The 25,115-nt window shown below is 45.4% G+C and overlaps 2 protein-coding genes across 2 annotated transcripts; one reads left to right on the forward strand and one right to left on the reverse strand.

Moving 5' to 3' along the window:
- Window positions 1-4,715: 4,715 nt before the first annotated feature.
- Window positions 4,716-7,912, reverse strand: LOC149275546 (uncharacterized). The gene is made up of 2 exons (XM_089504613.1): window positions 7,878-7,912; window positions 4,716-6,026 (listed from the first exon to the last, which is right to left on the reverse strand). The coding sequence occupies exons 1-2, from the start codon at window positions 7,909-7,911 to the stop codon at window positions 5,209-5,211; spliced, it is 852 nt and encodes a 283-aa protein (XP_089360739.1). The 5' UTR covers window position 7,912; the 3' UTR covers window positions 4,716-5,208.
- A 10,543-nt stretch (window positions 7,913-18,455) lies between these two features.
- On the forward strand, window positions 18,456-22,994 carry LOC149275547 (uncharacterized). The gene is made up of 2 exons (XM_089504615.1): window positions 18,456-18,520; window positions 22,284-22,994. The coding sequence occupies exons 1-2, from the start codon at window positions 18,472-18,474 to the stop codon at window positions 22,931-22,933; spliced, it is 699 nt and encodes a 232-aa protein (XP_089360741.1). The 5' UTR covers window positions 18,456-18,471; the 3' UTR covers window positions 22,934-22,994.
- The last annotated feature ends 2,121 nt before the right edge of the window (window positions 22,995-25,115 follow it).

Below are 25,115 nucleotides of genomic sequence, written 5' to 3' on the forward strand. Positions count from 1 at the left end.
AGGGACTGGGACTCCAGCCAATCAGGGCCAGGGATGGTGGGAGGGTCTGGGACTCCAGCCAATCAGGGCCAGGGATGGTGGGAAGGACTGGGACTCCAGCCAATCAGGGCCAGGGATGGTGGGAGGGACTGGGACTCCAGCCAATCAGGGCCAGGGATGGTGGAAGGGACTGGGACTCCAGCCAATCAGGGCCAGGGATGGTGGGAAGGACTGGGACTCTAGCCAATCAGGGCCAGGGATGGTGGGAGGGACTGGGACTCCAGCCAATCAGGGCCAGGGATGGTGGAAGGGACTGGGACTCCAGCCAATCAGGGCCAGGGATGGTGGGAAGGACTGGGACTCCAGCCAATCAGGGCCAGGGATGGTGGGAGGGACTGGGACTCCAGCCAATCAGGGCCAGGGATGGTGGGAGGGACTGGGACTCCAGCCAATCAGGGCCAGGGATGGTGGGAGGGACTGGGACTCCAGCCAATCAGGGCCAGGGATGGTGGGAGGGACTGAGACTCCAGCCAATTAGGGCCAGGGATGGTGGGAGGGAGGGGGGTTACAGCCAATGGCAGCCACTCAGAGTGTCCTCAGGAGGAAATCATGTGTAAAATACATATCATAAAAACATCACAAAGTATAAAAATTCCAATTACAGTCATCGCAGGACAGTTATGCTGTTATGACCGGAACTAAACATATATACATTTATCATTATATATACATGCTGATGTTGACCAGAATGTGGGGGGTGTATACATGCGCAGGTGCATCCATGTGCATGCATATCTACACACATATTTCTCCATGCATTTGCTTATGTTTAAATTGTATGCAAGTAGAAGAGTATATATAAATGTGTATACACACACACACACACACACACATTTGTGTACACATGCAGACGTTCAGACAGATATCTATGGGTATGTAGAGATGCCTCCACATATATACATATATGTATATACACAAACACACATCCATCTGTTGTTGTCCATTGTTCTGCTTCCGTTGTTCCAGGTGATGCTGGAGAAGAGACCCTCCAGCAGAACCAAAGGCTGCAGGCGATGAGGAGAGGGTCTCCTTGCCCAATGCATGGCTCACCTGGAGGGCCAGCACCAGGAAGGTCAGTCCCCCCACCTTCACCAAGGCCCCATTCCCACTCCCTCATTTGCCCTGGATAGAACTGGGCAGATCCAGGTGCCCCATATCGAATCTCCCCAGAAACAAGTTCCTACTACCCTTTGCCTCAATCGGCAGCAGGGAAGAGCCGGTTGTTTCCAAAAAGAAAGGGTCAATAGTCCGCTTTCAGAAAAACCGCGCTAAGAGGGAATTGCCCTGGATCTCTTGTGCAAGCCCCTGATCGAGTTGTGTCAAAATTGGTGTGAGTGTGAACTTCCAACTTTTAAACCGGTTTGGGAACCAGGGTAAATTGTAGTCTGAATGGCCCCTACATTTAAGGGTGAAGGGAGCAAGAAACAACAAGCAAAGTCTAAACACTTCCTTTGACCATTGCAGCATTATAGGGTGCCGTCACCCTCGAACTGTCAATGGCTCACCAGCAGCAAGGCCAGGAGAGCACAGAATGTGGCTATACAACTCAGTGTGTGGCGCTCCCCACAACAATGATGTGTGTCTTTTTTATTTTCAAAAATGTTTATTACACTGAGATATTCCCATGATAGTATTTAAATGACCAAATATCGACCAAATATTAACTATTAATTTGACGGAATGTTATCACCCTTTTCTCCAAATGTTTTAAGACAACTCCATTCCATTTCTAAGTATCCTTTTGATTTCCCTCTGAGTAAAGCAGATACTACATCCATATTTCTAGCTTCATATATCTTAATCAACCAATATTCGATAGAAGGATTAACTGTAGATTTCCAAACTTGAGCAAATAAGATCCTTGCACATGAGACCATATATAAAACAATTCTGTTGTATTTTACTGACTTTATGTTGTGTGTCATGTTTAGTAAAAATAAATTTGGTTCAAAGGGAATACAGTGGAACCTCACCTTACACGGGGGATCCGTTCTGGATCCCTCTGCGTAAGGCGAATTCCGCCTATGCTCAAGCCTCATTGGAAACAATGGGGCTCATGCACGGCAGCGCGGTGGGGTGCAGGGCGCAACGGGCATGCGTGCCCATTCAATTGAATGGGACACGCCGCCCCTTCCGCCCCACGCACGCCCCACGGCTTGAGCGTGTACGCTCAAGTCCGCATATGAGAAAGCCGCGTATGGGGAGGATGCACTGTATCTATATCAAGAATGTTTTGGATGGTTCCATGAATCCTTTGCCAGAATCCTTTAGCTTTAATGCATGTCCACTTCATATGAAAGAAGCTTTCCTTGGGTTCCCCGCATTTCCAGCACTTAGTATTGCCAGCTTTGTATATCTGGTGGGTTTTTGGGTTACCACTTGAATAACATTTTGATGTAATTTTCTTTATAGTTTTGGCACTGAGTGAATTCATTTGTTCCTTTCCATGATTTTCCCCATTCCTCTATAGCAGGGGTAGGCAACCTTTTTGAGCCGGGGGCCGGGTTGGTGTCCCTCAGGCAACTGGGGGGCCGAAGCCGGGGGTGGAGCTTCAACCCTCCGGGGCGGGGCCACATGCAGGGGGTGGAGCTTCCACCCCACGGGGCAGGGCCACGTGCTGGGGGTGGAGCTTCCACCCACCGGGGCGGGGCCGCATGCCGGGGGCGGAGCTTCCACCCTCCGGGGGCCAGGCCTCCCCATCTTTGCTGGCCCCTGACGGGGCCCCAGGCCCCGTCAGAGATCGGCAAAAAAGCTGGTGGGGGCCGCCAGCGCTGGAGGGCTCCCTGGAGGGCCCCAGCGACGGCACCGGGCCTCCGAGAGGCCCCCTGCCGCCGTCGGAGCCCTCCTGGAGGGCCCCAGGGATGGCAAAGGGCCCCCCAGAGGCCCCCTGCCGCCCTCGGAGCCCTACTGGAGGGCCCCAGGGATGGCAGCAGGCCCCCCAGAAGCCCCCTGCCGCCCTCGGAGCCCTCCTGGAGGGCCCCAGGGATGGCAAAGGGCCCCCAGGAGGCCCACTGCCACCTTCGGAGCCCTCCTGGAGGGCCCCAGGGACGGCAGCGGGCCCCCCAGAGGCCCCCTGCCGCCCTCGGAGCCCTCCTAGAGGGCCCCAGGGACGGCAGCGGGACTCCTAGAGGCCCCCTGCCGCCCTCGGAGCCGTGCTGGAGGGCCCCAGGGACGGCAGCGGGCCTCCTAAAGGCCTGCCGCCGCTGCTGCCGCCGCTGCCCATCGCGGCTTTTCGCCGCTCTGGGCGCCGCCATTTTGGGCAGCAAAATGGCGGCGAAGTCTCACGCGACCTCCCCTGAGGTCGCGCGAGATTTCGCCACCATTTTGGGCAAAAAAATAGCGAAAAGCTGTGACGGGCGGCCGCGGCGGCAACAGTAGCCAGGGGCCAGGCGGCAGGCCTCCGCGGGCCGCATCCGGCCCGCGGGCCGGAGGTTGCCGACCCCTGCTCTATAGGTATAGTTTTATTTATATCACCTGCCCATCTTACCATGCTGTGTTTAATAATTTCATCTTCTAGATCTCTTTCTTTTAATAGTTTATAATATTTGGATATGTGTTTACCTTTTTTGTCCATAATAATTTTATCTATTTCGTTGTTATCCATCGTCAACCCAGGAGCTTTATTGTCTGCCTTAAAACGATTGTTTAATTGGTTGTATAAAAACCAATCCTTCATGTTTCCTTTTTCATTAAGTTCTTCCATAGATTTCATATTGTATTTTCCTTCTTGTGTTTTGTTGATTAAATCTCCGTATCTTAGCCATGGAGTATTTTTGTCCTTTGTTCTGTTGTAATAGGCTTCTTGCAATGACACCCAAAATTGATGTCTCATTTTATACCATACTTTAAGCAATGCTCTTCTTATAACATGATGGTTAAAAGTATTATTATCTTCTGGTTTTGTATACCACATATATGCATGTATACCAAGATTCAGGTTAGCTTTTTCTATATTCAATAAATTCTTGTTTTCTAATTTGAACCATTCTTCTAACTGTTTGAGACAAGCTGCATAATAATACAGCTTAAATTTTGGTATGTTACATCCCCCCGTTGAAGAAAATATCTTTTACTAAGGCAACCATAACAGTTTTGACTCCGTATCCCATCCTGAAGCCTGTTTGAAATGGGTCCAGATAATCTGCTTCATCCAAGACCTCTTGTAGATGAAGATCAACTGTCCTCTCAATCATATTGTTTAGAAATGGGAGATGGGAGACTGGTCTGTAATTGTTCATGTCCAAGGGATCTAGGGAAGGCTTCTCCATAAACGGCCGTACCACAGCTTCTTTTAATCAAGATGGAAAATAGCCCTAACTAAGAGATGCATCTATGATATATCTCAGGTGATATATGAAGGGCAACGGTCGAGAGGGCAAGTTCTCCTCTTCTCACTTCCAAGGGGCTTGTCCACATCCTCAGTACTCAGATTCAAATTGATCCAGTATGATCTTACTTATGGACACCTTACTTACAACCACTGTAATAATGCTGACATTCAATTTGGCTCTTATCTGAGAGATATTATCTGTGAAATAGTAATTTAAAGCATCATAGTGAGCTGTAGAAGGCAAAGTTTTGTGCAAATTCACAACTTCTGTGCATCAAAGAGACCAGTGTGTTGAAACAGCAAAGAACTTTATTGAAAACACATATCAAAAATTCAGTGTTTAAGCCAGAACTACCAGAATATATTAAAACCCCAAACCTTAAATTCCACCCTCTTCCAAACCCCACCCACAATTCTCACCATCTATCCCCCACTATTAACCAGCCACACTTTGCCATCCTTCTCACACGCACAATCTCTCCCTGCCCCAGACATTTGAAGAAACTAGCTCCCTTTCTGTTACTACCGGTCCCCAACTTTCTTCAGCCAACATTCCACAAATTCCGAATGCTATCATTGCTTTTCTAACTAGCTGCAACAAATCCCAGCCCCCCATCTAACTAATCTAAACCATGACCCATAATCCCCAGCCAAATTTGTAACTCAAAACAATTATCTATACTAGTAGCAATTAAAACCTAAACTTAACAAAACATAACTTTAAAACATAAACAGACATATGGACAGAAAAACTCTACAAATAAATTCATAAGGGCTTTTAAACACCGCTGGATTGAAAAAATATCTTTGTATTCCATCTTTACAAAAATAATGTTCATTCACTTCATGGATTTGTGTGGCTTCTCTCCTGTGTTGCCTCTCTGGTGTCTCAGGTGGGCTGACTTGTCAGAAAAACATTTCCCACAATGCTGGCATTTGTGAGGCCTCTCTCCTGTGTGGACTCCCTGATGTCTCACTAGGTGTGACTTCGAAGAAAAACATTTCCCACAATGCTGGCATTTGTATGGCTTCTCTCCTGTGTGGACTCTCTGATGTCTCAGGTGGGCTGACTTGTCAGAAAAACATTTCCCACAATGCTGGCATTTGTGAGGCTTCTCTCCTGTGTGGACTCTCTGATGTATCACTAGGCTTGACTGCCGACAAAAACATTTCCCACAATGCTGGCATTTGTATGGCTTCTCTCCTGTGTGGACTCTCTGATGTATCACTAGGCTTGACTGCCGACAAAAACATTTCCCACAATGCTGGCATTTGTATGGCTTCTCTCCTGTGTGGACTCTCTGATGTGTCACTAGGTCTGACTTTGAAGAAAAACCTTTCCCACAATGCTGGCATTTGTATGGCTTCTCTCCTGTGTGGACTCTCTGATGTGTCACCAGGACTGACTTCTGAGAAAAACATTTCCCACAAGGCTGGCATTTGTATGGCTTCGCTCCTGTGTGGACTCTCTGATGTCTCACTAAGACTGACTTCAAATAAAAACATTTCCCACAATGCTGGCATTTGTATGGCTTCTCTCCTGTGTGGACTCTCTGATGTATGACAAGGATTGACTTGTAAGCAAAATGTTTCCCACAATGCTGGCATTTATGTGAATTCTTTCCTCTGTGGACTCTCTCATGACTCAAGTGTTCTTCTGTAAAGAAAGACAAGCACAGATGAGACTGAAAATCAGAGTTAAGAGAGGAGGGTATTACCCCATGGTTTAGCCCTCATTCATCCCTCCTTATTAGAGATAAAATTAAGAAAGTTTCTGTGATTAACTGAAGCATGACCCTGCTGTTTATGGCCCTAAATCCATGGAACGATTGTATATTTACTTATAAGAGTTAACAAAGAAGAGATTGGAGGGGGTCTACCTTAGGGGAATCACTAGAAGGAGATATTCAGACAAAGGACTTTTGAAAAAATATTCCATTAAACATGTGCAAAAATACTTTGATTGACAGGTGGCATCATATCCTGTGAGACTGCCATCGAGTCCTAAGTCACAGCCCAAGGCATGATGGAAGCTAAATGCAGAGGTCCCTTCATGCTGTTTGGCACCAGGAGATGACGCACAACCAATACAGTATGCAGCTCTCATGCGGATTGGATAGGAGTTGTGTGTACAAGGGATGTTGAAGATGATGGAATTCAGAGAGGAGAGCTTGCAAATATTTGTATTATTTTGCAACTCAAGATAGAGAACCTCTAAGGATTTAGATGAAATCAACTGTGTTTGTGACTTATTTTTAAGTGTGAAAAGTGGTCAGTGCATTGCCAATATCTATATATCTGGCTATTTACTTCCGTACTCTGCTATGTTATTGCTGAGTTGCATCTCAAAGTGTCACCCTCAGATTGTAGTGTACACTGGATTTTGAACACAATCGAAATTCAGAGCCAAGAAGGACTCGAGATGCTATGTGCTAATGATTTTTGTCTGAGATATTTGCACCAAGGACCCATTGCATTCAATTTGGTTTCAGACCTCCCCCCCCCCCCCCCGCCAGAAACATTCTAAAGTGATTTAAACCTTTTTGAACACTCAGTTACATGGATTTGTAACTGGTTGACTGGCTGAACCCAATGATGGCTCCTTTTCATCCTGGAGAGAAGTGATCAGTGGGGTCCCACAGGGTTCTGTCCTGGGCCCAGTGCTATTCAAAATTTTTATCAATGACCTGGATGACAGAATTGAGGGTATACTTATCAAATTTGCAGATGACACCAAATTAGGAGGAGTAGCTAATACCTCTGAGGAATGGATCAAACTTCAGTATGGCCTGAATAGACAAAGCTGGGCCAAAGCTAAAAAAATGAATTTCAACATAGGGAAATGTAAGATACTGTACTCAGGCCGGAAAAATAAATGCACAGATATAGGATGGGTGACTCTTGGCTGAATGAAACTACATGTGAAAGGGATCTAGGAGTCCAAGTAGACCACATGTTGAACATGAGTCAACAGTGTGATGCGGCAGGTACAAAGGCCAATGCAGTTTTTGGCTGCATCAATAGAAGTATAGTGTCTAGAACAAGGGAAGTAATAGTGCCACTCTATTCTGCTTTGGTCAGAGCCCACCTGGAATACTGTGTCCAGTTCTAGACACCACAATTCAAAAAGGACAGAACAATGGAAGCAAGGCACAGGGAAAGAGGTTCAGCCTAAACATTAGGAAGAACTTCCTGACAGTAAGAGCTATTCAACAATGGAATATACTCCCTCAGAGCATATTAGCGTCTCATTCTGGTTATTACTATTATTCCTTCTTTGAAGGGTTTTAAAGGTCTTTGAAGGACTTTAAACAAAGGCTGGGTTGCCATCTACTGGGTATTCTTTCAATGTGTTTCCTGCATGGCAAGGGCTTCAACCAGATGGTCCTTGTGGTCTATTCCAACTCTATGATTCTATGATTCTAAAGTGGAATCATAGTGCCATGATAATGTAGTATGAAAGGGACCTCAGTCTTCATAGGAAAGGCAATGAATTCAGCTTCCTTACCCACAGAGGCCACATTCTCGTAATTCTCCATCATCACATCCTTGTACATAAGTCTCTGCTTCTTCGTCAACAGTTTCCATTCGTCCTCAGTGAAATATACAGCCACATCCGCAAAGGTTACCTGCAACAGAAAATAGCCCTCATCCAGAGAATGACTAAGCAAAAGGGGAGGAAAGCACATGGTGCATCCAAATATTATTTGATCACTTTAGAATTCAGTCCAGGAAATAAACTTTAAATTCTGTCAGCAAGAAAAAAGCTACTGCCTTTGAGATCCAGTTTGTCTAGAATCTTTTCATTATAATACATAATATAATTTAGGCCATGGCTGGGATATTGAAGATGGATTAGGATACTGACTATCCCAACCCATACAGTACATTTAACCACCAAAGAATTATGGTGCATTTAGACATTTCTTGCCACATTTCTGAGACAAACGTCATTTTTAATAATGCTTCTGGGGAGCACTCTGGGCTTGAGGGCCACTGGGCCCACCCCATATTTAGATCCAGAGATGTTCTTCCATAGCCCCAAACATTTCATAGATGGGAAAAGCAAGACACATGTGGACAAGCAACCCAGAAGGCAGTAAAGATGGCCAAAGTTGTTTCTGAGGAAGAACACACAAGCTAGGATGGGCCCAGCAGTTTGCTTTTGCTTCAGCCTCCTGGGAAGGGGCATATCCTGTCTCCTTCTTTCCTCTCCTCTCCCCACTTTTGAGTTGATGGGGTGCAGACTACATTGCACTCAGGAACTGAAGTGAGCTGAGAAGGGGGAAGTGGGAGGAGGTGAGAGCAACCAGGACATTTTTAAAAGCCCCTGAAATAATGAGGTGTCAGAGGATTAACCAGGACTTTCTCTGCCAAACTCCGACAGTATTTTATTTGCTTCCTTTCATAAATTGGCCCAGCAGTGACACAGATGAAGCTATTAGGATAGTGACTCACCAAAGAGCTGTTGTACTTCGGCAGCCTCTTTCTCTTCGAGCACAACTCCCTCCGCTTGGCCTCTGTGTCAGCCATCAGGTGGGCAGGGGGTCCTTGTGGCCCTGCACTTGGTCAATTCCAGAAAGAGAGGCCCAAAGCCGTGTACAAGGAGGCCGAGATGAAGTTCCTGAGAGAAGGGACCAGGATTAGGATTGGCTTGGCAAGAAACACTGCAGCACGCAAAGACACAAAGAACATCATCCTTCTGGTGACATACGCAGGTGACATATGCCTCCTTTGGGCCGATGCAGAGGTGGGCATCCCCTTCCTCCCTCTGCATCAAATAAAGCCCCCTGGACCTAGCATAGATTCACTGCAGCTCCCCTACAGAAGAGATACTCCATGCCTTCTTGGAGTGGTGGGGGATTAGGGGATGGGGAATTGGAGAGGGCCCTGGTTATGTCCCCATACCTAGATGTGAAATGGTTGCATCATTTGTTGAAACCTCCTGACCTCCCTAGTGATCCTCAGAGGAAGATGCCTTCATTTTGCTTCTCACTACATAAACACAGCTGCATGCTTCTTCAATACCTCACACCCAACACTCTCACTAGGCATGGAATGGCCATGTGGGATTGCTTCCACAATTCTATGGTAGGACCTGTGTCAGTGAATGGCCAGTTTTAGCCTGATCCCACTTGTAGCAACACTGGAGAATAGAGGCCCAATGTTTGTGAAGAATAATAATAAGGCTTGTATTAAAACTGTCCTCCCCATTTCTGATCCCTTTTAAAACCCATGTTCCCCAGAAGGAGCAGAGCTGTGTAATAAGAAAACTCTCTCAGAAAAGAGACACACTTCCTTCCTTTTGGCCCAAAGAGCCTGGCCCCCTTCTGACTCTGGAGCCTCAGGAGAGGAAAAGAGGCCTCTGTTCAATTGAGACCTCAGAGAAGGTTCCGGAACATTATTCCCCACAGTCACAAGCAGCACAAAATGGCCACCAGAACACAAAATGGCTGCCAGAACACAAAATTGCCACTAGAACACAAAATGGCTGCCAGAACACAAAATGGCAGCTGAAACACAAAATGGCTGCTTCCGCCTAAGCACTTGGCAGTTAACATTTTAGGCCTTCAGGGGAGAGAGAGAGACTGAGGGGAAGAGTGGAAGGAGGTCCTGGAGGGAGGGGGCCTTGGGAGATATAGGGCCTTCCTGAGATATTCAGTGTTCGCTTCCTAACAAAGGGGTTTCTGGCCTCATAAAGGATTTGGGGCAAAGTGGGTCTGAAAGGCAGTAGTAGCCTTGTCTCTTTCCAATGGGACTTAAAGTATATTTCCTGGACAGGATCTCCCAGCATTCACATGGCCAGAAAGAAAAGGGGGCCCTGCCCTGCAGTAAGGTCCCTCCAATCCCTCTGAACTGAGGACTACAACTCCCATGTCTTCTTTCTTTCTTTCTTTCTTTCTTTCTTTCTTTCTTTCTTTCTTTCTACCTAGCTGCCTTGTGTTAGTGGTGTTACTGCTCTTGTTGTCGTTGTGTGCCTCCAAGTTGTTTCTAACGTATGGCAACCCTAAGGAAAGCCTGTTGCAGGGTTTTCTTGGCAAGATTTGTTCACAAGTGGTTTTGCAAGTGCCTCCCTCTGAGGCTGAGAGAGTGTGACCTGCCTAAGGTCACTCAGTGAGTTTCCATGGCCAAAAGGGCATTCTAACCCTGGGCTCCAGGGTCACAGTCCAATGCTCCAGCCACTAATCCACACTGTCTCTTTTTTCAGGCTTTGTTGTTTTTTGTGGAGTGGCCCGAATTCATTGCCGACTTCTGGGGAGCCTCTCCTGGGGTTTTCTTGGCAAGAGTTGTTCAAAGGAGATTTGCCATTGCCTTCCCTGAGGCTGAGAGAGTGTGGCTTCTTTCCCAAGGGACCCAGATGGTTTCATGGAGGAGTGGGGCACTAGACTCTGGCCTCCAGAGTTGAAACCCAACACTCAAACCACTGCACCACACTGCCTCCCGTTCCCATGTACAACTTGTGAAATAATTGCAGACTTATTTCTGTTCTTCATGTGTGTCTTCAAGTCATTTCTAACTTATGGTGACACTAAGGCAACCTTATCATGGGGTTTCCTTGGTATGTTTCTTCAGAGAGGGGTCTCCAATGCCATTGAGGCTGAGAGAGTGTGACTTGCCAAGGGTCACCTAAGTCCAAAACACACTGCAGCAATAATCCAATCTGAGATTGCTTTAACTGCCCTGGGTCAGTGCTAAGGAATTTTGGGAAATGTAGTTTTGTGAGACATTGATCCTTCTCTGTCAGAGGGCTCTGGTGTCACAATAAGTCCCTCCCTCCCAACACTTTCGCATTTCCCCCCAAAACCAGCACAAAGCTGGCAGATGGAAAGAGGTTTTAAAGCAGCATTTAAATCTACCATATTTGTTTTTTAAAGACTAAATGTCCCAAATGCTATTATCAGTTTTATAGCTATTATTACAGAAAGACGCAGAGTGCAAACTCCTCAAGTACCTTTATTTTCTGGAGTGAGATGGGCTTTTCCAACTGACTCTCTGTGATGATCTCCAGTGGTCCAAGCAGCCAAACTGCGGCCCTGGAATAATAATAATAATAATAATAATAATAATAATAATAGTTTTATAACCTCTCTTCAGCCAAAAGGCTATCAGAGTGGATTACAAATTGTTAATTAGACATTTAGACATTATGGCTCTTAGCCCAGCAGACCCTTAACTTCCTCAAATCACACTGCCATCATCCAGTGAATTATAAAAGGGTTTCCCTTAATCTACACTGGGACCAGTTAAGGAATCTTATTTCAACTTCTTTACTGATCTTTCCAAGCATCAACTGATCCAAGACACGTGTAAAAGGAGCAATGAGTAGTAGATACTCCAAGGAGATATTTACTATAAATAACAAAATATAACTGAAATATAAGTCCTACAAGATATTAAGAATCTTGCAGGAACAATATTTGTAAGTATATACTATTCAATTCATAAAAGCTATTAAAATAATAAATAGACCTAAACCTCCAATTCTGAGACTAACTTCCAAGATCCGCTCTTTCACTCTCTCTCTCTCGATCTCCAACCGACACAATTCTCCCAACTGTCTCTTGGTCTCTCAGGCCTTATATCTCCTTCTCACGGAAGCTTCCAGGAGAACATTTATCTTGCTTTCTGATTGGTCAAGAGAGCCTTCCGTAGCAGTGATGTCATTCTGCATTTGCATAAACCTCCCTTTTCTGCCTGAAGAAGACCTCCATTGACTGGAGCCCAGTCATTACACTTTCCCAAGGCAAGACTTGCACCTATTTCTCAATGTTGTTCTTGGTGTCTGCCTTCCAGTTGTTTCCAGGTCTTATGGTGACCTTATGGGAGTCTCTGAAGGGGTTTTCTAGGCAGGTTCCTTCAGAGTGGGTTTCCCATGGCCATCCTCTGAGGCTGAGAGAGTGTGACTTGCCCAAGGCTTTAGTTCTTTTGGAAGCCTTTTTGCTTTATCTTCTAGAAGGCAGCTGAAGTGTTGCTTCTTGCTCTGAAGAATGAGAGGAACCTTCTGGCATCCAAAAGGCTAACATTCTCTGGAGTTATGTCTGATAATATGTATAAATAGGATTGCAATTCCTGTTCATTTATTAAAAGGTTTATAGGGCACCCCATATCCTAGATTCTGATAGCTTTGTCTCTTAATAGCAGTTAACTGTAAAAAGTTTGTTAAACAGATATAATATTTTATAATATAATCTCAAAATCTGTATAGATGGCTTGATTTAACCGTAAAATTTGTAAATGAGGAGGTATGGCCATATTTTATCATACCATGAAACTAATTTAGTTTGGGAATAAAGTCTAATGAAGTTACCCCAATCAGTTGCATCTGATTAATTTGTATTCATTAATTAAATTAGTTTGCTGAGGCACCAGAGCTCTCTGGCAGAGAAGGCTCAATGTCTCAGGACACTACAGTTCCCAGAATTCCATAGCACTGAACCAGGACAGTTAAAGTGGAGTTAAACCAGATTATCTCCTCAGTGTGGATGCAATTTAAGAGAAGGCAACTGTTACGAAGGGAAGGAGAGATGTAGATGAAATAGATGAGGAGAATGACAGGAGGATAGATGTAGATGTGGCTGAAATGGATGGGGGCTCTGAATTTGGCTGCCAGAGATGGGGAAAGAGAAGGGAGGAAGAAAGGTGCAGCTGTCATTCAGGTGAGGCTAGCATTCAGGTGAAAGTGGAACCAGGCTCCTTTCTTCACCCCGGAAGTGCAAAGGTTCAGGATGCGTTCAGACCCCCACTGAGCATGCGCAAGGGTCCCAGTTAAAATCGTTGAATCTGAATGGTATGCACCGGTGTGGAGATACAATTTGCACTCGCTCCGCTTTGCCTGAATCCGCATCATGTGACTTGCCTTGGATTCAATTCCCATCTATTCGGAAGAGTAATGGAAGGGCACTTTGTAGTTTACCTCTTGCTTGGACAGGGGATATGATTGTGGTTTTGAACTAATATGTCTTGAATGTGGTGCTCTATTACACAATATCATAGAGTTGTTTGTGAGGTGTATGAAAACTATCTTCCCCATTTCTGATCCCTTTTAAAACCCATGTTCCCCAGAGGAAGCAGAGCTGTGTAAGAAAACACTCTCAGAAAAGAGACACAAAAGACACACTTCCTCCCTTTTGGCCCAAGGAGCCTGGCCTCCTTCTCTCTCTGGAGCCTCAGGAGAGAAAGAGAAGCCAATGGTCAGTTCAACTGAGGCCTTAGAGAAGGTTCTGGAACATTATTCCCCGCAGTCACAAGCAGCACACAAAATGGCTGCCAGAAATCAAAATGGCTGCCAGAAGGCAAAATGTGAGTCTGGGGCAGTGGGTGGGGTCTTCCAGCTGCTCTGCCCCCATTGGCCAGCTTCAAGAAGAGGCGGAGCTTCAGCTTCTATATTTAGCTCTCGGTGGGGAAGAGAGAATGAGGAGAGAGCAGCAGCGTTTTAGAGGGAGAAAGAGACAGACAGACAGACAGACATTAAGGGAGGAAGGAAGGAGAGAGAGGGGGGAGTGGAGTGAAGCGACAGCAGAGAGACAAGGCCTGGAACCACTAGGCTTCACTGCTGCCCTGAGGTCTGGCTGGGCCTGGCTTGGGCCTACTGCTGCTGGTGCTTTCCTTTGGCCACTGCCATTAAGATGGGGAGGAAGGAGGCCCAGCAGCCCTTCTAGGCAAGGCCCAGTCTCTCTGAAGGTGGGAGAGTGGGGCTCCCCAAAAGGGATTTCAATGCTTTTAATGGTTGCTCTCATGCTGTAGCAAAGATGATGATGATGATGATGATGATATCAGGCCTGGGGGGGGGGGGGGATGGAGCTGCCGCCAGACCTTAATCATCATTAATGCCACTGTCGCTAGGCCTTCTTGCTCTGAAGCACTGTAATGGCCATGGCTCAGTGTCATGGAACTCTGGGACTGTTCTTTTTGTTTGGCATTTTAGGTATTGTTAAGGTTTGGAAATCCTGTTTGGGATCCCTTCCGACTTTGGGGCCCTTTCAGCCTCCATTTTGGGGTCCCTGGAGGCCTCAAACTGCCAAATGCCAAGCACTGAGGCAGAGGCAGCCATTTTGTGTTCTGGAGGCCATTTTGTGCTGCTTGTGACTGTGGGAATAATGTTCCAGAACCTTCTCTGAGGCCTCAGTTGAACAGAGGCTTCTCTTTCTCTCCTGAGGCTCCAGAGTCAGAAGGAGGCCAGGCTCCTTGGGCCAAAAGGAAGGAAGTGTGTCTCTTTTCTGAGAGGGTTTTCTTATTACAAAGCTCTGCTCCTTCTGGGGAACATGGGTTTTAAAAGGGATCAGAAATGGGGAGGATAGTTTTAATACAAGCCTTATTCTTCTTCTTCACAAACATCGGTCTTTGGCTTCTAAGAGAAGGCTTGTTCCCCAAAAAAGGCCAAAAGGAGCTCCTTTGGGAGTTTTTAAATGTCTCCCCAGTTTCCTTATTAATAGATTTTCAGGCAAGAAGGAAGACCAGACCATCTCATATTATCAAGAATGAAACAAACAAGCAAACATACAAACAAACAAACAAGGATAAGGGACTGTTTGGGGACTTTTTGTGTTCTCACAGCCATCGGGTGCGATCAGGAAAACCTTTCTTTAGGATCAGAAATCCTATTTGGGGCCCTTCCGACTTTGAGGCCCTTTCATCCTCCATTTTGGGTTCCCTGAAGGCCTCAAACTGCCAACTGCCAAGCGCTGAGGCAGAGGCAGCCATTTTGTGTTCTGGTGGCCATTTTGTGCTGCTTGTGACTGTGGGGAATAATGTTCTGGGGACTCAGGGCCAGTGGGGAGGCTGGGCTTTGGGGGCTGGGAGAGAGAGTTGGGACAGAGACCCTCCCTTTGGGCCCTAGCTGGTGGGGTCCCACCGGTCCTTGCCTCCCCCTTTGGGAAAGAAGACCCCCTCAGCCCCTGGACTCACTCCTGCCACTCATTCCTAGAATGGCTGGGACTCAGAGGAGTTTCCTAGGCATTGTCACCTTCTGCCCTCCATGGCCATTGGCACTGACCTTTCCCCATTGCCTTTCCTCCCTCAGCCCTGTGGACCTCCTCCTCCTTCGCACTCAGAGCAGCCCTTCCCGACGGCTGAGGAGACGGCCTCTGACCCAGGGAAGCTCTGGCCATAAAGGTCTGCAGAAGAGCCCTTTCTGGGGCTGCAGGAATCAGTGTCTTTGTACTGAAGGTAGGCTTTTATTCCTGGAGCTGAAAGATGACCTTTGTTTAAATGTTTCAGTCCAGAATTGTATGGAAATGTTGCAGCTGAGAGAGTGAGCCCATGCTTTCCAGGCATAAAGCCCCAAATTCGCTCTCTAACAGCATTGTCTTCCCAGAAGGTGGAAGTGAGATTTCCAGACCTCAGACACACAGTGCGCCAGTGAGTCCTTTTTATGGGAACTGTGTGTGTATGTGTTGTTTACTAGAACTTTGTGAAATATTAGTTTCACTGGGTTTATAAGATGAATTTATATACGTCTTCATTTACCCCAAATGAGCATAATTCAGGGTGCAATATTCAAGTCATAAAGCTATACATTTATAGATATTTGTTATATCAAGTGCAACATATTCAGCAGTGTGCATCTTTTTTAAAAATATTCAAGGAAAAATGAAGAAATTGTGATTTTAACAATAGATCCATTCAGAAACAATGCACACAAATGTACATGCCTCAATTTCTATGTGGCTTTAGCAAGAAGAGGGAGGAGGTAGATACCTCATGCTCCTGCTATGACTGACATAGACAAACACAGCAGTTAAGCTTAGAGAAATAGTCTCATCTGCAAAAATGAAATAATTATTTTGGCCAGTGTCTAAATGGGAAGGAGGCCATGATGATGGGAGGGCATGGATTAGATCTGTAAAGTAATTCATGTCTCATCCAGCCCTAGAGCTAGAGGCCCTCCCCTCCTCCTCTGTGTGAAAGAGAAGTCAAATTCTCATCAGTCATGATGACATAGCATGAAAAATTTGCATTCCTGCATTTAAAAATCTGAGGAGTCCTGAATCCTGTTGGTTAACCCTAGAGAGCAGACCCACTGAAACCATAAGTGACTGGTGAGTTAACATATAGATAAATCCCTCTGATTCAGTGATTCTACTCTGATCAGGACTAGGCACAAGATAGAGGCTAGGATTTAGGTCTGCATGTGGCTGGAACAGGATATTCCCAAGACAAGATGGACAGGCAACAGTGTGGAAAATGGGCACTCTCCACATGGGCAAAGACACTATCAGAATTGTGACTTCTCTGCGTGCAGAAGGCTGCCATGGGAATTGGGTGCTCCCTTTCCATTAGCTCAATCCTGGGAGAAGGGCTGGATCCCATGGAAGGGGAATAACCTGAGAAGAGAGAGCTCCTTTCCTGCCCTTCCTGACGAGGGGCCTCCCTGGGGAAGGGCCATTTGTAGACCCATTCCACCCAGAGCAACACTGGAGCATAGAGAGTTCTGCTGGTTCGGCCACTGGGAGAATGAGGAACCACCAGGCCAGACAGCCTGACCCAGCAAAACCCTCTATGCTCCAGTGTTGCTCCGAATGGAATCAGACTACAACTGGCCATTCAGTGACCCAGGTCCTAACACACAGTTGTGGAAGGCATCCCGCATGGCCATTCCATGCCTGGTGAGAGTGTTGGTGTGAGGTATTAGAGAAGCATCCAGCTGTGTTTCTGTAGTCAGAAGCAAACTGAAGAAATCTTCCTCTGAGGGCATTGTGGACCTCTGCAGGTTTCAGCAGATAATGCACTCATTTCACATCCACCTATGAGGACATAGTCAGGACCCTTTCCAATTCCCCATCCCCTGATCCCCAGCTACTCTCAGAAGGCATGGTGTAACTGTTGTGTAGGGGAGCTGCAGTGAGTCTGTGCTAGGTCCAGGGGGTTTTGTTTGGTGCAGAGGGAGGAAGGGGATGCTCACCTCTACATCGGCCCAAAGGAGGCATATGTTACCTGCGTATGTCATCAGCAGGATGCTGTTCTCTGTGTCTGACTGCTGCAGGGTTTCTTGCTAAACCAAGCCTTACCCTGGTCTCTTTTCTCAGGAACTTCATCACGATCCCCTTGTACACAGCATTGGGACATTGTTTGCTGGAAGTGACCAAAGTGCAGGGCCACCAGGATCCCCCTGCCCACCTGATGGCCAACACAAAGGCCAAGCAGACGGAGCTGGGCTCCAACAGAAAGAGGCTGCCGAGGGTTAACAGCTCTTTGGTAAGTTGCCATCCTGACTATTCGTTTTATCTGTGTCTGGGCTGGATCATGAAAGCAAGCGGAGAAGATACTGTCCCAGTTTGGCAGAGAGAGTCCTGGTTAATCCTCTGTCTCCTCATTTTTTCAGGGGCTTAGGAAATGTCCTGTTTCACTCTCCTCCTCCCATTTCCTCCTTTCTCCTCAGGTCAGTTCAGTTGCTGCAAAGTGCATTCCAGGTTCAAAAGAGTCTACAGCCCATCAATGCAAAAGAGGGGAGAGGGGAGGAGAGAAGGGGGCAGGGTCTTGCCCTTGCCAGGAATCTGAGCTAAAAGCAAAATACTGTACCCTTTCTCGCTTGTGTGATCTTTATCATTAACAACTTTGGCCATCTTGACCCACTTCTGGTGTTGCTTGTCCACATGTGTGTTGCTTTCCCCATCTGTGAAATGCTGGATGATATGGAAGAATATCTCTGGACTTAAATTGAAGGTGGGCCCAGTGGCCCTCAAGCCCAGAGTACTCCCCAGAACTGTTTTTTAAAAATGAAATTTGCCTCTGAAATTAGGTGAAATATGGCTAAATGAAAACTAATATACATGTTGGAATAGCCAGTATGTTAATCAATCAATAATATTCCAGAAATGGCCGAAATTATATTGTTTATCATATTGTATATTATATTGAAAGGATTCGAGACAAACTGGATCTCAAAGGCTGTAGCTTTTTGCTTTCTTGCAGAATTTAAAGTTTATTTCCTGGACTGAATTCTGAAGTGATGAAATAATATTTGCAATGCACCATGGGCTTTCCTCCCCTTTTGTTTAGTCACTCTCTGGATCAGGGCTATTTTCTATTGCAGGTGACCTTTGCGGATGTGGCTATATTTCACTGAGGAGGAATGGAAACTGTTAACGAAGAAACAGAGACTGATGTACAGTTATGTGATGATGGAGAATTATGGAAATGTAGCCTCTGTGGGTAAGGAACCTGAATCCATTTCACTTCCTTTGAAGACTGAGGGCCCTTTCATAATTCACTGTCAGAGTGCTATGATTCCACTTTAGAATTATAAAATCAAAGAGTTGAAATAGACCACAAGGACCATCCGGTTCAATCTTCTGCCATGCAGGAATAGACATTCAAAGCACCCCCAAGAGATGGCTATCCAGCCTCTGTTTAAAGACCTCCAAATTAAGAGACTCCACCAAACTCTGAGGGAGTATATTCCACTTTTGAAGAGCTCTTACTATCAGGAAGTTCCTCCTAAGGTTTAAGTGGAATCTCTTGTCCCTGTGGCTTGCTTCCATTGTTCCATGTCCATTAATTTGAAATTAATAATAATAATAATAATAATAATAATAACCATAATGCGATGCCACCATGCTCTAGATGGAGTATATTCCACTGTTGAATAGCTCTTATTGTCAGGAAGTTCCTCCTAATATTTTGGTGGAACCTTTTTTCCTGTGGCTTGTGTGATCGAGTTTGGATTTATATAAATTTTGGGTACCAAGCGATCAAAAATCATGACCCCTGACTGACCCCATCACAGCCGCCATTATCCCAAAAGCGAGCTGACCACGTAGCCAGACAAGCCTAGCAGGCCATGGCTAAAGCAGAAAGGTAGATTTAAACCTTTAAAACCAGTTCTGGGAGTTGCCGTTGTCGCAGGCAACATGAACTAGGACAAAGGAAGTTTGCCTCACCTACTGATGGTATTAAGTACCCAGCCATCTACATTGTAGTCTTCTCCCAAAGAAGTGGCAGACCCTTTTGTGTATCCATTGTTTAACTTTAGTCTTAGTCAATAGATAGCCATGAAGACCTTTGTTCTGCAGGTAGCTATAGCCTGAGGATATGTTTCGCAGTATAAATAAGACCCAGATTCCAGCCCTCCTTTGGGCTTTCTGAGCTACAGTTCCAAACCTCAACTCTGTTGAGCAATCGCTCCGGAGCTCTCTTGGGCACTGTGCTCTGCTGAAATCACTTGGGCAAGCCAAAGCCCACTGTCTCTTTCAGGCCTCTTGTTAGCGTAGCCCGCTGGAACTTAGCTCCTAGCCATCGCGGTTGCCGCTTGCTTTCTGTTCCCCGCTGCCATGTTCACTTACCAACATCTCTCACATCTGTCGCTTGGAAAAGACTCCTAAGGTAAATATTTCAACGGTGCCTCTATCCTTTCTCCTTTACCCCCAACTCTTCCCCTCCCTTGCTTTAGCATTGAATGTGCGTGTGCGTGTGTCATCCCTTTTTGGTTGTGTGGCTTTAATAAATGTTTATATTTTATTTGCAACTCATTGACATTGCAGTCTCTGTTTCTTGGGGTTGGACTATATGACCTCTGGTATACACATAGGGACCCAATCCGCTGCGTGCGTTGTTAGGACACGCCTCTTGTAAATTTGAGCTCATTAAATTCCTCTGATTCGATCCTTCCTAACACTTGTGTCCATTGTTCTGTGTCCTTTGTTCTAGAGCAGCAGAAAGCAAGCTTGCTCCATACTCAGTATCTCTTCAAATACTTGAACAGGGCTGTCATATCCACTCTTAACCTTCTCTTCTCCAAGCTAAACATACCTAGCTCCCTAAGTCATTCCTCAGAGAGCATGGTTTCCAGACCGTTCACCATTTGGGTTTCCTTCCTCTGGACATGCTCCAGTTTCTCAACATCTCTTTGAATTGTGGTGCCCAGAACTGGACACAGGATCATTGCAAGTGAGCCCTGACCAAAACAGAATAGAATGGAACTATTACTTCCCTTGATCTTGACACTATACTCCTATTGATACAGCCTAGGATCACATTGGCCTTTTTAGCTGCTGCATCACACTGTTGACACATGTTCTACTTGTGCTCTACTACCATTCCTAGTTCCCTTTCACACGTAATTTAATTGTCATAACAACTTCCTGTGGAATCTTGGAATTTCTAGTTTTAGTGAGGCACTATTGTTCTCCACTTTGTAAGGATTCTCAATATCCAATCCTAAACTGCCAATTCTGCAATTTTGTGGGAAGGAGCCATGGAGATTAATGCCTTTTGCCCCTAAATGGTCCTCAGCCCTTTCCTGGCTTTTGTGGCCCCTCTTCCAGCCTTTTGAGGCTCTGGACAGGCTTCATGGGAAAAAGGCCTCCCTTGGCCCTGCAATGGATCAGAGAGGGCCCAACAGTGGCAAAATGGCCTCCATTTCCACAAAGGGATGCTGTGGGATATTGAGGGGCAAAACATTATACCATATTTTTAGGCAACACAATTTGGGGTTTCCCCTGAGATCCCCTGGGGTCCAATGTGACCACCCCACTTCCGAATAGTAGTCCATCTCTGTCTTAGAGATGCCTTAAGGTTGTTTTAAGGCTCATCCCTCACACTTGACCCTCACTAACATCAGAAACCAGGTCCCAGACTCCTTGTTCTGCCTTTCCTAATGCATTAGTTGTATAATGATTGTCTTGCCTTTCTCAAGAAATGAGCCTCAAAGTGTCCCTTTTGTGCATCACACTCTGTGGGTGTGTGTCTGTGATAGAGAGATGGAGGCAATGTGAAAAACAGAAAGGCAGGGAAGAGATGCTGAAGGTCAAATGGTAAAGCAGTGCAGATGGGCAAGAGGCAGGGTTGGAGAGCGGAGGGAGAAAAGGAAGGGGATCAGGCCTCTGGGATCCAGGAGGGGAAGGCAGGAGCAAAGCCAGGATCGCCTAGCTTGAAAAACACACAAAGCATCACAAGAAGTAATTGGTATTGTAGCAATAAGGGTAAACATCAATCCATAAAATGAAATCCTAAACCTGGCAGGTAAAAATTGTCCCAAATAACTTTGAGAAATATAGACTTAAAATAGTCGCTTTGGCACGGTTGCTTAGAAAGTTGTATCCTAATCGAGTATCTCCCAAGCTGAGTTATATAACATTTCAAGCAGAATACAAGCTGCACATGGCGTGTTTATAGTGTTTATAGTGGCAACCCACTCATTAACTTCAAACTTCTAAAATGATTCATATAAAACAGAACAGTCAAATGGATATAGTGCAGAAAACACCGTATACAATCCTATTAATTCCAAAATGGAAGTTGTATAAAAATGTAATAACCTGACTCTTGGTCATAATTATTTCAAGATATTACATGGGTGTTTCTACATCTGTTCCAAAAAAAAATCTGCTACAAATAATCGCAGATGCACAATATCTGGCAACTTTAACAGTTACCTGCTCCTAATAATACAATTATTTGCAAGCTCTCCTCTCCGACTTCCATCAACTTCACCATCCCTTGTACACACAACTCTAATCCACACCAATCCACATGTGAGCTGTATACTGTATTGGTTGTGAGTCATCTCCTGGTGCTACACAGCATGAAGGGACCTCTGCAGTTAGCTTCCATCATGCCTTGGTCTCTGACTCAGGACTTTATGGCAGTCTCACAGGATATGATGCCACTTGCCAATCAAACTATTTCTCCATATGTTTAATAGAATATTTTTGCAACATTCCTTTTTCTGACTATCTGCTTCCAGTGATTCCCTTAAGTCCCCCTCCAATCTCTTCTTTGTTAACTCCTATAAATAAGGATACAATTGTTCCATGGATTTAGGGGCATAAGTAGTACGGTCATCCTTGGGTTACTAACAGAAACTCTCTTAATTTAATCTCTAATAAGGAGGGGTTAATGAGGGCTAAATCATGGGTAACACCCTCCTCTCTTAACGCTGATTTTCAGTCTTATCTGTCACTGTGCTTCTTTACAGAAAAATATTTGAGTCATGAGAGAATCCACACAGGAAAGAAGTCACATAAATGCCAGCATTGTGGGAGACATTTTGCTTACAAGTCAATCCTTGTCATGCATCGAAGGGTCCATACAGGAGAGAAGCCATACAAATGCCAGCATTGTGGGAAATGTTTTTCTTCAAAGACTCTCCTAGTGATACATCAGAGAGTCCACACAGGAGAGAAGCCATACAAATGCCAGCATTGTGGGAAATGTTTTTATATGAAGTCAGTCCTAGTGGCACATCAGAGAGTCCACACAGGAGAGAAGCCATACAAATGCCAGCATTGTGGTAAATGTTTTCCTCGGAGGTCACACCTAGTGATACATCAGAGAGTCCACACAGGAGAGAAGTCATACAAATGCCAGCATTGTGGGAAATGCTTTTACTTGAAGTCAAACCTAGTGAGACATCAGAGAGTCCACACAGGAGAGAAGCCATACAAATGCCAGCATTGTGGGAAATGTTTTTATATGAAGTCAGTCCTAGTGAGACATCAGAGAGTCCACACAGGAGAGAAGCCATACAAATGCCAGCACTGTGGGAAATGTTTTTCTCAGAGGTCAAGCCTAGTGACACATCAGAGAGTCCACACAGGAGAGAAGCCACACAAATCTCAGCAGTAAACTAACATTATTTTTGTCAGTAAGGAATATAAAATATTTTCAATCCAACGGTGCTAAGAAAAGGCCCTTGTGATTTTATTTGTAAGGTTTCTCTGTCCATATGTCTGTTTGTTTTAAAGTTGTATTTTGTTAAGTTTAGGTTTTATTTACTAATAGTATAGATAGTTGCTATGGGTTGTCTATTTGGCTGGGGATTGTGGGTCATGGTATAGGTTAGCTAGATGAGGGGCTGGGATTTGTTGCAGCTGTCTAGAATATTTATGGGAATGATAGCTTTTGCATTGTGTGGGATGTTGGCTGAAGAAAGTCGAAGGCTGGTATTAACAGAAAGGGCTAGTTTCTAGGGATGGCAAAGGGGGGCTTGTTACCTGTGGGGCATAGACTGTAGGAATTGGAGGGGGGAGCTAGGCTTGGAAGAGGGAGCAGTTTTAGGTGTTTGGGGTTTTAATGTATTGTTTGCTTGGAATGGGCAGTTCTGGCTTAACCACTGAATTTTTGACTCTGTGTTCTCAATAAAGTTCTTTACTATTTCAACACACTGGACTCTTAAATGCACAGAAGTTGTGAATTTGTGCTAAACTGACCCTTTGTTCCCTCCTCAGTTTTCTGTTCCATTCCCAGCCATAAGAACAGCAGAGGCAAACACACACAAACACAAACATAGAAGATACACAGAGAGAGCTTTATTTCCAAAGCAGAGCCTTCCTTTCCTGCCTTTTCCTCCTGAGTCCAGCTCTGCACCTTGGGCTCGCCTGGAGTCTCCTCAAAGGAAGAAAGAAGGGAAGAAAGGGGAGACTGCTGAATCCACAGCGCATACCTTCCTTTCCCGCAAAGGCCACCAGTGGAATAAGCAGCAGCAGCAGAGAGGCCCTTGCAAATCCTGCGCATGTTGAGGAGGGGCCTCGAGGGGGATGTTGAGGTCGCCCAGGACCAAAAGCCTAGGTGACTCCAGCAGCATCTCAGAGACCAGTTGTGTCAGCTCCGCTAGGGAGTCTGTTAAGGAACGGGGTGGACATTAAACCAACAGAATCCCTAGACTTCGCCTAGTCTTTAAGCTGAGGCAAATACATTTGATGTGGTCGATCATATGGATAGGTATCCTGCTCAAGGCAAGATTGTCTTTATGGACCAAAATGATGTCCCCTTACCTGCTCACTGACGGAGAACCCGGCTGGTAAGGCCTGATCCCAGGTGGCTGAGCTATCATCACGCAGCCAGGTCTCCATGAAACAAGCCAGGTCAGCCTCTTCGTCCAGTAGGAGATCCTAGACTATCTGCGTTGTATTTTTGACTGACCTGGCATTACACAAGAGCAGGGAAAGGTTCTGTGGTTGGTTTGGTATGCTCTCCAGCCCTTTTGGGATAGAAGGGTGAATGGAAGGGGAGAGAGATATCTGTCAGGGTCCTAATTGCAGCCCATCTTGCAACACAAAAGGCAGTACTTTGAAAAAGGAATAGCTTTTATTGAAGAAGAAGTAATGGAAGTGACTTTTTTGTCAGGAATTAAAGAAGGTATAAACATATCCCTTTTATAACCATATGAATCCACCGCACTCCATTCACCAATAAAGCTAATTGATTGGATAGCCCTTTCCCGCACAGCGTTCTCCCGCCCTTTTAGGTGCAGTGTCCTCCCATCCGGGATTCTGGCAGCTTTCCTAAAAGCAATGAAGCTCTCATGTGCCTTTTCTCAACCACTGCACCTGTGGCCTTGCACCACAGAACTCAGCCACACAACGGTTTTAATTTGCATTATGGCTTAGCAATATATATAGCTATCTATAATATAAAACCCTATCAATCTCCACATAATATGATACCACATGAAAATATAATATGCCTAAACCCATAGCAACATAATATAATATAAAAATATCCATAACTCTCTATGTTTCCCCTCCTTTTCCAGAGACCAGTCTTTTAAACTCAAGCCTCCGTTAGAAGAGTGATTCCCACACATTCCAATCCTAGCAAAGAAGCACATTCTTTAGCCATGGTCTCTCTACCTCTTTCTAGTATATTCTATTAAAGCACATATTAAAACATATTATTTTAACCCACCATAAATCCCATCTATCTTAACTCTAACCTAAACCTAAACCTATAACCCTTATGACATGAATCCCTAAATGAATAGATGCATAAATAAAGGTATTCATGACATAATGTGACTTCAGGCTGG

The sequence above is a fragment of the Sceloporus occidentalis genome, unplaced genomic scaffold, assembly GCF_023333645.1.
Source record: "Sceloporus occidentalis isolate IW3139 unplaced genomic scaffold, rSceOcc1.0.p SCAF_281, whole genome shotgun sequence".
Classification (NCBI taxonomy): Eukaryota; Metazoa; Chordata; class Lepidosauria; order Squamata; family Phrynosomatidae; genus Sceloporus; species Sceloporus occidentalis.